At 59.3% G+C, this 13,460-nt stretch overlaps 2 protein-coding genes across 9 annotated transcripts in view; both read left to right on the forward strand.

Moving 5' to 3' along the window:
- SPNS3 (SPNS lysolipid transporter 3, sphingosine-1-phosphate (putative)) overlaps positions 1–10,423 on the forward strand; it is a 91,957-nt gene extending 81,534 nt beyond the window's left edge. For all 7 annotated transcript variants that reach the window (XM_049702607.1, XM_049702609.1, XM_049702610.1 and 4 more), the window contains one exon: positions 10,354–10,423. The gene's annotated coding sequence lies outside the window, so the exon portion shown is untranslated. The remainder of the gene's footprint in view (positions 1–10,353) is intronic.
- The window catches only part of SPNS2 (SPNS lysolipid transporter 2, sphingosine-1-phosphate), a 35,438-nt gene that overhangs the window by 3,981 nt on the left and 17,997 nt on the right, over positions 1–13,460 (forward strand). The window contains exon 2 of one of the 2 annotated variants that reach the window (XM_004267020.3): positions 10,354–10,419. The exons of the other annotated variant lie outside the window; for it this stretch is intronic. Within the exon in view, the coding sequence (XP_004267068.1) occupies positions 10,354–10,419 (66 nt within the window). The remainder of the gene's footprint in view (positions 1–10,353; positions 10,420–13,460) is intronic. 2 annotated transcript variants of the gene reach the window in all.

Below are 13,460 nucleotides of genomic sequence, written 5' to 3' on the forward strand. Positions count from 1 at the left end.
CCTCCTCGTTCTCCTCCTCCTCCCCCTCCTCCTCCCTCTCCTCCCCCTCCTCCTCCCCTCCCCTCCTCCCCTCCCCCTCCTCCCCTCCCCCCTCCTCCCCTCCCCCCTCCTCCCCCTCCTCCCCCTCCCCCTCCTCCCCTCCTCCTCCTCCCCCTCCCTCTCCCCCTCAGAGCCCCCCTGAGGGCAGCAGGCCTCAGAAGCAGGTGAGAAGGGCCAGGGTCCCGCTCTTGCTTTTCTTACTGAGCATTGTTTCAGTTGGATGAAAGTGAGGTAGCCGGGAAACTGCCTCCAAACCCTTGCCCCATCCTCCTTGGGGGGATGAGGACACTGACACCGGGAGAATGCTGGAACTTATCCAAGGTCACATGGCGGGACGGAGCAGGACCAGAACGCTCCAGTGTGGTCTTCTCTCAGGGGGAGGACAGAGCATATCCCCTGCTTCTGACCTGGAAACTCGGAGACTGCTGGCCAGGGCAGAAGCCCTCTGGGCAGATGGGTTTCAGCTCAGTTTAACAGCAGCAGTTTGAGCTCCCCTAGGGCACGTGGCTCCTGCACCCTCCCCCAAGCCCCTGTGAGCCTGGCAGCCACCCGCTCTCCATTCGGAGCCCACTCCTGGCTGCCAGGTCAGAAGGAAGGAGCCTCTCAGGCGAGGGTCCTGAGTCTCCTCTTACCAGCTCTACATCCTGGTGCCGGAGCTGCCTGTGCTCCTGGGCTCCCATTCTTGCCTCTGTAAAGTGGAAGCAGAGCTGAGGGTGTAGGTGCCAGCATTCTGCTCCTGGAACCAGGCCCAGCAAGAGGGAGCTCACGTTTGGTGAATAACTATTTGAAAGCTGAGATCCTCCCCCAACTTCTCCGGGACACCTGTTCTCTTCGGGAGACCTAGTTTCTTTCCCTTTGATCCAGCCCCCTGGCAGACCAGGCACTTGAAATTGGGCGGAGCAGGGGCTGGTGAGGAGAGGCAGAGCCCTGCCCTGGGGGAGTCCTTCTCTGCCAAAGAAGCTGAGACCGGTATCCATGGCAACCACTCACTAACACAAACCCAGAAGGAGAAGGGAGTACAGGGAACCAGCCTGGAACACAGGCCTGGCAGGGACTGAGGGGCTTCCCCAAACACCTGGGCTCTGCGCAGGAGGGGCTGCCAGGCGCCGGCTTTTAGCTCTTCTTCTGTCTGCTTGGCTGGGGCTGTCCAGAGCTGACAGTTGGGGAAACAGAGGCTCAGAGCCTTTTACAGAGTCACCTGAGTGTGTAGAAGCCAGGTCAGTCCCCAGGCTCCGTGGCTATCTTTGTGGATAAGGATATCAACACCACTCCCGCCCTGCCCTCTCAGGTGGCTTTGTCCCCTTGAGTGGCCCTGCCCTCGCCACCACCAAGTCAGCACTACGAAAGGTCTGTAGGGCGGGGTGTCCCAGGGCCACATTCCAGAATGCCTGTCTGGTGGGTCAGCGTCCAGGTGCACCGCTGGGCTGGCCTGGAATGCCTGTGCCCCAGTGACTAACCACCAGCAGCCCATTTCCTTGCTCCTTTTCCTCCTTGGCCACTTTCTGGCTGGTTCTAACAGCATTTCTGCTGCGCCGTTGACCTGTCAGAGAAGTGCTTTGAAACTCACTGCCTCGATTTGGGACTCAGGGCCAGTGACTGGCCCAGCCTGTGCCTTAGTTTTCCCTTTGTGAATGGGGCCGGAAGGCTGCAGGCTGCAGGGTACAGCCTGGTCTGAGAGTGAGGCTGCTCAGAGAGGTGGAGTTCCGCGTCCCTTCCCCAGACAGGAAGTGGCTTTGTTTCTGCCTGGGTGTGGGGGCCTGAAATCCTGAGCGTAGAAGGGGGATGAGAGCAAAGGAGGCAAAGAGGACACTGTCTTGATCCCCAGGCCCCTGGGGCTGGGCTCCTGGATGGGCCCTGACAGTCTCCTGGGCTGAGCGTCCTACTCCTGGCTTTATCAGAATTGCTGTGTGACCTGAGGCAGATCCTGACCCCCTCTGAGCTGTGAATCCACAATAGATGATTTTGTTCCTCTTTTTCTGTGGTCAAGGTCTTGCTCCCAAGGGTAGTATGGGGCACATGACTTGGTCTCAGGGACTCTTGTCTTCTGGAGCTCAGCTCTGCCTGTACCTCCCTTTTCCAGGACGATCCAGGACTGTTCCCTAGATGCTGCAGCGGCCAACCTTAGTTTTTGCTGCCGGGTCTCAGTGGTGTCTCTGCCCTCCTTCCAGGAAGTCTTCCCCACATCCCCCTCCATCACGGCACCTACCCCCATATAGGGTGGCTGTCTCCCTTCAGCCTCACGTGGGCTGAGCCTGGTCATCTCTGTGTCCCCAGTATGTGTGGGGGGCTGGCACAGGCTTGGCTCTTGTTGGCCGACTGAGTGGCAGAATTGAGTTGACCCAGCCCTGCCTGTCCCCAAAGCCCATCCTTCTGGGCTGAAGGGGCATTGGTAGGTTTGAACGACCCTGGACAAGGACCAGGCCCCGGTAGGGGACAAAAGGCCGGTGCTGCCCTTTTGTCCTGAGTAGGACACAATGAGCTGGAAGCCTCACGTCTCTGAGAAGGAAGGGCGGGCAGAGATCAGTGTGGTCCCTGTCTGCCCAGTCCGCAGCCCTGACAATGGGGCTTCCTGGCCCCATGCTAGGCAGAATGGCTCCTGTACATGCAGGAGGGCACTGTGGTGGCTTCATCTGGTCTCTTCTGCAGGTAGGGCACTGGAGGCCAAGGGCTGGTTCCAGGTCACACTGCGAGGTGGGGTGAAGCAGAACAGAACGCTGGTCTGCTCTGGGCCTGGCCCTCTCTTGGTAGTTGGGAGTGGTTGGTGAGAGGAGCCCTAGGTAAGATACGGCGGAGGACAGAGGCATTTATATTAGAGCAAGAAAGAAGCAGGACTGAGCACCCGCCAGAGCTTGGAGGCTAGGGGTGGGGTCCCAGCCTCCTGCCTTGCCCTCGGTTCTCTGCCTCCATAGAGACCTTGCTGGGGTCTACCCTCACAGCCTGGTAGCTCCGTGGGGTCTTCCTGGTCCCTTCACTGCCCAGCATGGACTTGCAAACGGGGTCCCAGGCAGCAAGGAGCACCAGTATGCTTTGTAAACTGTAAAGGGCTGTGCCTGGGGAGGGAGGGTGTTACTTGGCCACACACTGTTTCTAGCACCCAGGTGAGGGCAGTTGGTGTGGATGTTGAGAGGGGGCTGGCTGCAACCTCTTTTCTGGTGCTTTTTGCGGTGAGGTGGGGAGCACAGGCCAGGTCGGGGCGCTTAGGGGTCTGCTCGGCCTAGCTCCTGCCAGGCTCTGTTTCCTTTGCCTTCTGAATCTCAGTTTTCCAGCTGAGAAGCGGGAGCGGGGGTCGCTGGTGGCCTGGGCCTGGAGCAGCGCACAGGGAGGCGGCTGAGGGCCCGTGGGCTCGAGCCGTGCCGGTCTGAGGTCTCTTATCTCTCCCCACCCTCTCTCCCCCCATACCCTGGACTTATCCCAGGTCTGTGGCCACACAGGCCACACCCTCCACGGGTCATGATAAGGGTGTGGCCACCTTGTCCCCGGCCCCTGTTGGTCTTGGGAGTCCTTGAGCCAGAACAGGGCCGGGGAGGCTGAGATGGGAAAGGAGTGGCCCTGCAAAGCCCCCAAATTGCTAAGGCCGAGTCTGGTTCCAGGAAAGCTGGCCCCAAATGATAGACCAGAACCACAGGCCAGAGGCCCGGCCGCCTGTCCCCGCCCACTCTGGCAGAGAGGCTCGGTGGGAATGGGGGTGGGGGAGGGGGAGGGAGGGCTCTCTGAGCTCTGGGGGTGGTTCTGCTTGCCCCGGGCTGGCGGGGTCTGTGGGCAGGGCTCTGGGTAGGGAAGGGTGCTGTGGGGTGCTCTTTATGGGGACAAGTCTGGAGTTTACGTCTTCTAGGGAAGGGGTGAGGCCTCTCTGAGGCTGTGGGCCAGGGGTCCCATCCTCATGGCCCCTGCAGAGATGACCCAGATCTGTAGGCAGGCATGGGGGTAGGTGGGTGAGCACGTGTAGAACAAACACGATTAAGATTTAGAACGGACCCAGCAGGGGTGTATAGGGATCCTAGGTCACTCTCAGATGGGCAACCTGAGGCTCAGGATAGAGGCCAGATGCTCCTGTAGGTCACTCAGTTTGTCCCTGGGGGATGGGGGGAGGGTCTTGCCCTGTGGAAGCTCTGGGGCAGGTAGAAGTGAGTGTGCTTCACAGCCCTGGTCTCCGGCTGAGGAACCGCCTTGGCCCATCCCCATTAGGCTCGGGAAGGAGTGGGTGGGTGCTGGCGGGGCCAGGCCGTGGTTTCCCAGCCTTAGCCATTCAGAGCCAGGTCAGCAGAGCCAGGCCCTCAGGCCCCTATAATTACCGGGGTGGGAGTTGCGGCCCTGCATTGGAGCAGGGGTGAGACTTCCAGAGTGAGCCAGCCCTGAGGCCTCCACAGGGGAACCAGGGTCGCTCCAAGAAGGACCAGCCAATGGCAGGCATCACCTATCCCTTCAGATCCCTAGGCTCTGTCTTTCCAGCCATCTGCCCCCATTTTGGAGAAAAGAACGCTGAAGTGGGAATTCCCATCTGGGAACTGGTCACAGCCGGGGCTCTTGCCCCATGATGAGCTTGGTGATCTATGATAACGTTTGTAACATTTATTGACTACCTACTATGTGCCAGGCACCATTCTAAGCATTTTACATGGATCAACCCATGTAAACCTCACAACAACCATGTAAAGCAGATCTTAAAATTAATCCTTGTTACAGAAGAGGAAACTGGCACAGAGAGTTTAAGTAACTTGCCTAAGGTCACAAAGCAGGGAAGGTGGAGAAGCCAGGATTTGAACCCCGATGGTCTGGCTCTGGAGCCCATGCTCTTGGAAATTCAGCTATGCTGCCTGCTGCTCTGAGAGAGGTAGGGTAAACATGGGGTGATGATGACTGTGTTTGGGGAGTGAACGTGGGCACCAGGTGGCCTGCCCTGGATGTCAGGGCAGAAAGAGACCTCAGGATCATGTCCCAACCTTGCATCTGAGGCTGCTCTGAACTGGGGGGTCCTGAGGTCAGTGTGGGTTTCTTCTTACACCTTGGCCTTTTTGAGGACTCTGTGATGTCAGCGGGTTGGGTTCTGGACCTGGCTCCTCTAGGGGCTATTGAAGGACCAGCAGTGATGGGGGATCACTGTATCTGTAACCAACCTGATGGGTGAGTCGGGCCAGGTTCCATCCAGCTCTGGGGGTGCCTTCAAAGTTACAGGCACCTCCTCAACAAGAGCCCCAAAGGAGGGTGTTGGGGGGGGGCACCCTGATAGACATGACCTCGGATCTGGGCCCTGGATGAGGTGAATCTTAGCAGGTGGAGATGAACAGTCCAGGAAGAGGGCATGACTGTAGTCAAGGCTTGGAGGCCTCTGGGCCATGATATGTGAGTCACAGGGGCTTCAGACCAGCCAGGCCAGTGGTTTCCAATCACCTGGGCAGCGAGTTAATGGATTCCTGGCTCTGGCTTCTAGACAGGGTGATTGTGCGGACCTGGAGCACGGAGGCCTCAAATGCTAGAAGTCTGGGCTTAATTTGGGTGGCAATAGGGAGCCACTAAGCTCTACTGGGCAGCCACCCTCAATGACCTAATTTGGTTACACTCTCAGAACAGTGTCTGGCATGTAGTAAGCACTCAGTACACATTAACACCCATATTATTGTTGTTGTTAGCAGTAGTATTACTGAACCAGGGACCTGGGCCAAAGGATTTTGAAGACCTCATGGGTGACTCTGGGCCCTAGCCAGAGTTGATAACCACTGTGCCACGGCCTTAGCTCCTTGAGTCCAGAGATTGTCTTGTGGTCTCTGAAACCCCAGCCCAGGACTTAATAGGAAGTTGATAAGTGCTTGTGTGATCAGGTTGCAGGAGGGATGCTGGATGGGCTAGTAGAGGCTGGAGGCAGGGAGTCCAGGGAGGAGGCAGTTGGAGAAGGAGAGAGAGAATCATTGGGGCTCATTCATGGGAGACAAGGGGGATGTCATGGTCCACTCCCAGGTGTCTGGTCTGGGGAGTGGACCAGGTAGGTGATGGAGCCGTGGAATCGGGGTCCAGGTGGCTGGGATGCTGAGAGATGATAGAGCCTGTGGGGTTGAGCCATCAGAAGGCAGTTGGCTTCAGGGGGGGATGGAGATGAGGACATCGAGTTGGGGAGGGGTGAGAACTCTTTTAAGAACTTCAGCTGTGGGAATTCCCAGGAGGTCCAGTGGTTAGGACTCAGTGCTTTCACTGACATGGCCTGGGTTCAATCCCTGGTCAGGGAACTAAAAAAAAAAAAAAAAAAAGACCTTCAGCTGTGAAGCGGGGAGAGAGAAAGAGCGGCTGGCAGGGGAGATGAGGCCGGACTGTTTTTACCACCAGGGTGAGAGAGGGGCGAGCACGTTTGTGCGCTGATGTGCAGGAGACAGGAGTGAGGGAGATGCTGACAGCACAGCTCAAGCAGCGTCTGACCCGGGCCAGCTTCCCGGGAGGCAGGAGGGGCAGTTGGCCTTGGACAAGAGGAGAGCCCCTTGGAGGCTTGAGAGGGGTGTAATTAGGGTCAATGGGTAAGAAAATTCAGGTGCTCCTGCTTTTCCAGAATGTTTTCTTGGCTCAGGGAGGAGGACCCTGTGGGCAGAGGACGATGTGGCTGTGGATTTGGGGTGACTGCCTGGAGAGGCCTGGATCGGGAGCTGTGGCCGTGGGACAGGGGGGCGCTGCGGGTGTGGTGGGAGCCCCGCCTTGCCCGCCCTGGGCTGTTGGGGCTGATGGAGTGGGCGTGGTCTGAGCTGGAGGAGGCTCTGCTCCTGGGCGTGAGGCCCGTCCTTGACCCGCTAAACCTCAGCCTCCAGGAAAGAGACTAAAAATAAGGCTGTGGTGAGGAAGGGAGGCGGGGTGTGGGTCCAAGCTTGCCCGGAGCCCAGAGGAAAATCTGAGACAACGGTCCGGGCTGCTGTGACACACGCTCCCCGTGCCAGTGGCCAGTGGGATCTCACTCTCCTGCAGCCATGGCCCTTGGCAGGCCTTGAAGAGGGAAAACAACCGAGAAAGGCTCAGGCAGGGCCTGACCTAGGGTCTTACGGCCTGTACGAGGCCCTGTTCCCTGGAAGGGTTTCTCTGGCCTTCTGCCTGGAGCTCAGGCCTTGGACCCAAGACTGGGTTGCCGGGGGGTACAGGGGTGGGGACATCCAAAGCTGCCCGCGTCTTGGGGTCTAGACTGCTCAGGAGTTCCCAGGGACCCTGGATGCCCATCTGGGTATGGTGAAATATTCCTCCCCCTTACGAGGAACGCTGTTCAGTAGAGGAAGTCAAGGAAGGCTTCCTGGGACTTCCCTGGCGGTCCAGTGGTTGGGACTTAGCCTTCCAATGCAGGGGGTTTGGGTTGGATGCCTGGTCAGGGAGCTGGGATCCCACATGCTGCAGGGCCAAGGACCCAAAGTATGGAACAGAGGCAGTGTTGTAGCAAGTTCAATGAAGACTTTGAAAATGGTCCACATCAAAAAAAAAATCTTAAAAAAAAAAAAAAAGGAAGGCTTCCTGGAGGCAGAGGCAAATGCTGGACCTTAAAGTCATGGGTGGGGGAGTGCGTCCAGTCAGATGGCTAGGATGTGCCTTGGGGAGGAAGCAAGAGTGTTTGGATTTGCTGTGGACACATGCCGCCTTTATGATGACCACTTTGATATGGTCTCCCTCCCAGAAAGTGGGCCTGCGGTTGCTGCAGATCCGTGCCCTCCTCTGGGCCGTGGGTGGGGACCCAGAGTGCAGGGCCCAGGGGGAGTTTTACCCTCCTACCATCTCCTGACTCTATGCATCCTTCCGTCTACCCAATGCCTAAATTGTGATGGTCTCTGTCCTGGGTTCCGGAGATGACTTGCCATGGTCCCAGCTCTCAGGGGGCTCATGATCTAGTGGGGGGTGAGGCAGGCCCCCGCCCATCCACCTATGCATCCATGGCACAAACAGTCACTGTGTGCCGGACCCCGGGCTGGGGGGCAAGAGTGAACCACGCAGAGGCTGTGTGGCAGAAAAACAAGCTTTGGTTTTTGATAATAGACCCGGTTTCAAATCTCACCCCTGACATCTCATGTGCTGTATGACACGTTATTTCATTTCTTGGAGCCTCAGTTTCCTCATATGTAAAATGGGGATGATAGTCCTAGATAAGCCTGGGTAGCAGGGAGCCTCACATAGTACCTGGAACTTAGCAGGAACCAGCAGCTAGTGGCTCTTTGCTCCTGGCCACAGTGGATCCAAGGAGCTCATATCTGTGTCCCTCTGTGTCATCTCTGTAGATCAAACTAATCCTAGTGTGACAAGTGTTAAAACAAGGATGGACAGGGGAGAGTGGGGGCAACTAGCTTATGGAGGGTGGTGGGAGGGGGAGAAATTAGGGAAGACTTCCCAGAAGAGGAGGCATCTGAACTAGTCTTGAAGGTATGGCGAGAATTAGCTCAGCCAACAAAATTGCACCAGGGTGAGAAGAGGGAGCGTGTGTAGTCAGGGGCCCATGAGTCGTTTGGGGTGGCTAGGGTATGGGGTGCGGGGTGGTGTCCTGAGAAGTGAGTCTGGAGGGTGCGGTTGGCGGGGGTGAACCTGCAGCCCCACGGCCTGCTGAAGGCAGGGGAGCCACAGGTGACGGTGGTTCTGCAGGAGAGGGATGTGATGGGATCAGGAGGCTCAGGACTGGGAGTGGGCTGTGAGGCCGGGAGGTGAGCGTGGGTGGCTCCCCAAGGTCGGGCCCAGCCATGCCACCCACAGAGCCTGATCGAACTCAGGGCCTCTGAGGCCGGGTCGGGGCACCTCGGAGATCCCACTTGGTGGACCTGCCATCCGCAGGCCCAGGACCGGCCCCCGGTTTCCGCCTTCAAGGTAAAGTCCCAGCCGCCCTGGTTATTAAGTCATTAGCTGGGTCTCACACAGCCTCTTCATTATGGGTATGGTGAATCCACTCTGGGTATTAACAAGGAGGAGACCAGCTGCTCTTGGCTGTCAGGCTGCTAGAACAGGAAATCCCTCAGCATCCCATGCCTGGGTCTTGGGTGGGGGGACAGTGGCTTCTTCCCCAGCCCCAGCCACTGGACGGGACCCTCGTACTGTGTTTGGAGATTCCACTTTCACCCGTTTCCCTGTGGTGTGACTTTGAACATGTGGCTTACCCTTCTGTGCCTCAGTTTCCTCATCTATCCAGTGAGATGATAGTACCAGCCTCATAGGGTTGTGTGAGGGTTAAACTAATGAAGCACTTAATGCTCAATAATACGAACCATCATCATTTAAAATGCTGACGTCATCATCACCATCGCGTCGAATAGTTCTGGGAGTCCCCCGAAGGCAGGGTCCTGGTCCCTTCCTCTGTCCCCTACATGGGGAGCTCCTGAGACAGGCCCTGTCTCCTTTCTCCCCTCTTTCTTCTCAGTGCAGACGTGCAGTGGTCAGGGGGACTCTGGCCTGTGGCCCAGCCTCCTGCTGTCCTCAGATAAGCTGAGGCAGGGGCCCTGGGAGCTGTGGGGCTGGGGGTTGGGCTTACCCGGGAGCCCTGGTTGAGGGCTGCACGAGGTCAGAGGGGGCTGGGCAGTTGCTGGCCTCTATACAGCCACGGCTGGGTCTGTCCACAGCTGTCGATCGTTTCTAGTTGTTCTGGTTGCCGCCCCCCCTTTGATGTAAAAAGCACTAACGAGCGCAGAGGTGGCTGGGAGTTGGGAGAAGGGCAGACATGGCCTCAAGGGCTCCCCTTCCACCAGGAAAGCAGACCTGGAGCCCCGTCTGCTTCCCTCTGCCTCTGGGCTCCTGCATCAGAAAACTGGGAGTCCTGGTTATTGTCCCGAGGACAGCTGGGGGAGCACATGTTTGTGCACACGTGCAGGTGAGCGGGTGTGTGTGTTGCCTGTGAGCCCTCTCCGCCCTCTCCTCGGCCAGGGGGCTTCTCCTGCAGCTTTCAGTGGCTGCCCACCCACTCTCCGGGCTGTGGGCTTTGTGGTCTCCTCTGACGGCAGGGTCCACGTCTGGGGACCCAGCACTTAGTCTGGGGCTGAGCTGCAGATGGGCCAGAGGCCCAGGCTGGTAGGAGGCTTGGCTGCCCCGCTGGGCCGAGTAACCATGGAGGAGCCTCGCCTGTCTGCGCCTTGGACCCCACACTGGCCGAGTGAGGGGATGTGGTCCTGTCCCCAGTGTGAGCACCTCAGGGTAGAAGCTTGGCCTCCAAGGTTTCTGGTGGCCTGGCTAAACTCGGCAGGGTGGGGTTCTGTAGATGGGGCCAGGCTGGGCCCTGCAAGGTGGAAAGAGGGCTGGGCTGGGGCTGAGGGTCGCCTAGGTGGGGTGTGCGAATGGGGGCACCCAGGCGTCAGGCGTCGCCAGTAAGCACCCTCTGTCTTCTCCTCCCAGGTGTCCTTCTGGACATCCAGCAGCACTTTGGGGTCAAGGACAGAGGCGCTGGCTTGCTGCAGTCAGGTGAGGTCCCCCTCCCGCCCTGGCCCCCCTCCTGCTTTCTAATACCTGGTGGGGATTCCCTGCCTGTCTCTTCCCTGGTCCTGACTCACTGGAAAGGGCGTGAGTTTTGTGTCCAAATCCCACCGTTGCCTCTCACAAAAGGCACCACTTCCCCCAGCCTCTGCTTCTATTCTTGTGAAACAAAGCAAATAACACCTGCCCTGAGGGCCTGTGGGTGAGATACAGGAATGCAGGCAACCTGGGAGTCACCTCTCAGATGCCCAAACAGGAAACTCCAGCTGGTCAGCCCCAGAGCCTCTCGCAGGCGCAGGGCAGGAGCCTGAGAACCTGGGTCCCAGACTAGACCTGGGCTTGAGGTTCTCGGCCCCTCACCCCCCGGGGTCCAGCCTTGGGACTGGTGGGGAGGCAGGGCCCGAGCCCCCCTGGGCCAGGGCAGCATGGCAGGTGATTAAGCAGCTATTCCAGCCTCTGCCCCTCCCTCCAGGGTCCATGTCAACCTCGTGACTGCCCTGCCTGCTGTGTAGCCCTGTAGGACCTGAGCTCTTGGCCCTCCACTGGCTGCGGCCCTGCCGGCTGTGCCCTCTGCAGGACCCTCAGGCCTGGGCAGAGCCAGTATTTCATCCCAGGGCTGGTTCTGACTCGGCCTTGACCTTGCTGTTTCCCCTTGGTCCTGGAGTCCATCTGGCCGTGAGGCCCAGTTAGATGTGGCTGCGAAGGTGCATGGTCTGCATTCCACTCTGGGAACCCCGTCCCCTCCCGGGCTCTCCTGGGAGGGAGGGGCAGAGAGGCTGGCTCTGTCCAGGAACCTGCCTGACCTGTCTGGGTGGCATTCCACCACGCACCGTGCCAGGCCTCCACGGCCTCCTTGAGCCACAGCCATTCAGCTAGGCTCAGTGCCCATCCTCATTTCCTAGATGGGGCCTCTGGGGCTCAGAGAGGGGAGATGAAAACTCCAGGGTTCAGCCCGAATACATGAGAATTAACCGAGCTGGGACTATAGGGCAAGGCTGTGCCGTCCAGTTCCTCCTAAGGGCGCCCAGGCCCCTGCCGCTGCAGACATCACCTCCACCCGGAATGTGAGCCCAAGCCCCTCTGCTGGCTCGGCCCCCCGCCCCCACCCCCCTTGCTTGGCCTCCCTGGCTAGGTCAGAGCAAGTCCTCCTGACCCGGGGCCTGGGACAGGTTCCTCTAGCCTCCTGGGCTCCGTGCAATGCAGTGACCAGCACTTACAGCTGGAGAGACAGAGTTGAAGCCGGATGGGAGTGTGGGAGGGATCAGGCTGCCGAGCTGGTGAGGGAAGGGCAGGAGAGAGCCTAGCTGCCCATCCCCCTGCTCCGTGGCCCCTGAGTCACTGGGGACCCAGCCCGAGCCTCATCCCCCTCCTGCTCTGGCCTCCTCCATTCAACTCTCACTGATGGAGGTCAGGGCCAGTGTAGCCGCCCAGGGAGCGGGTTGGGAGGGCTGCGAGGGTCCTAGCGCTGCCTCAATTATGTCCCAGGCTGTGTCCTTCTTATCCCTGGCGACCTGGCCGGAGGGGGATAAGTCATCCACAGCATCACCTTGTTTGAGTCTTCCTCCTACAAGCCCCCTTTGGTCAGCTTCACTTTCCAAATGGAAGGACAGAGGTCAAGAGAGGGGAAATGACTTGTTTAAGGTCTCATGGTGAGAGAGTAGCAGGCCTGACATTGGGACTTCCTCTTGGCTTGGGATGGGGGCACGGATGGCCGCTGGATTGGTGAGGCTTATCCCAGGTGTCTGAGTGTCTGGCATCTCAGTGTTCTCGGGGTGGGTGCCTCTGGGCCATGGTGAGAGTTCCCAGCACTCTCCGAGACCCTCTAGTCATTACTCTGCGGCCCTCATCCTCCCACCTACCCTGGGCACAGCTGGAATGGCTCCCCAGAATGTCCTTGCCTCTCTGGCCAACTGAGCCAAGAAGCCAGGTGGGCTAGACCAGGATGTGACCCAATGGGCTACCAGGCAGGTCACCTAATTGGCCTCGGCCCCATGCACCTGGCTCTTCCCTGATAGGGTCAGAGCCAGGTGTTGCTGCTTGCCCAGATCAAAGGGCCAGGGCTGACAGCTGGGGTGCCTGCTTATTTGTGGGCACCAGGAGCTGCTGGGCCAGGAGACAGGGTCGGGGGGTGGGGCGTGGGGTGGCTGAGAGTTCGGCCTGGGCCTGCCCCTGCTGTTTCCCCTCGGGACCAACTCAGGGCTGGGGTTCGTGGCATCACGAGGAAGTGTCAGGATTGGGGGGCGGGGGCAGGGGGAGAGTGGGGACAGAGGAAGAGCCAGCTCAGACTGAAACCAGACGGCGCCTTTGCTTTGGGACCAAGTCTCCTTCTGGCCTTGCTCCCTCCTCACTTTGGCCAGCCTTGCAATATCCTCCCGCTTCGACAGAGACTCAGGTTCTGAAGGCAGAGCTGGGCAGCCCCCGTGGCTCTCCCCGCAGGACCCTCCTGTTAGAAGGGAGGCCCGAGATTCTCCCTCCCTGAGGCCTCAGTGGCCAACCTAGGGTTTATATTCTGAGCAGAGTCTGAAGGAGGAGTGGTTCCCATTCTTCCCGTAGGGGCTCTGAGTCTGGTGGGCTTCCAGGTACCGATGGCGCCGGCTGTTCTGGGTCCTCCCCATCAGCCTGCCGGCCTGGGCCTCCATCCTCCCCATCCTGTGGGCAGGGAGGGTGCTCGGGCAGGGCCTGACCCCACCCACCCCACGCCTGCCGGAGTACCCTCCCTGCCCACAGGATGTGGAGGATGGCGAGTCTCCTCCAAATAACCAGTTGGCCAGATCCGGACTTTGTAAAAATAGACCTGGTTCAGCCCAGGCTGAGGTGGGGCTGGACGTGTGCTCTAAGGCCACAGTCTGGGGGCTCAGGGCTCCCCCAGCGCAGGCCTCACCCGCTGCTGCTCCAGGGCCACCTTCTCAGCAGCTCCGTGGGTTCGGAGTGCAGGTGGTCCGGGGGCTGCCTGCAGGGGCGCAGAACCCTCAGCGGGAGTCGTTTCAAGCTTTGGGTGCTGGCCTCCTCGGCAGGCCCACGGGAGAAGG

The sequence above is a fragment of the Orcinus orca genome, chromosome 19, assembly GCF_937001465.1.
Source record: "Orcinus orca chromosome 19, mOrcOrc1.1, whole genome shotgun sequence".
Lineage (NCBI taxonomy): Eukaryota > Metazoa > Chordata > Mammalia > Artiodactyla > Delphinidae > Orcinus > Orcinus orca.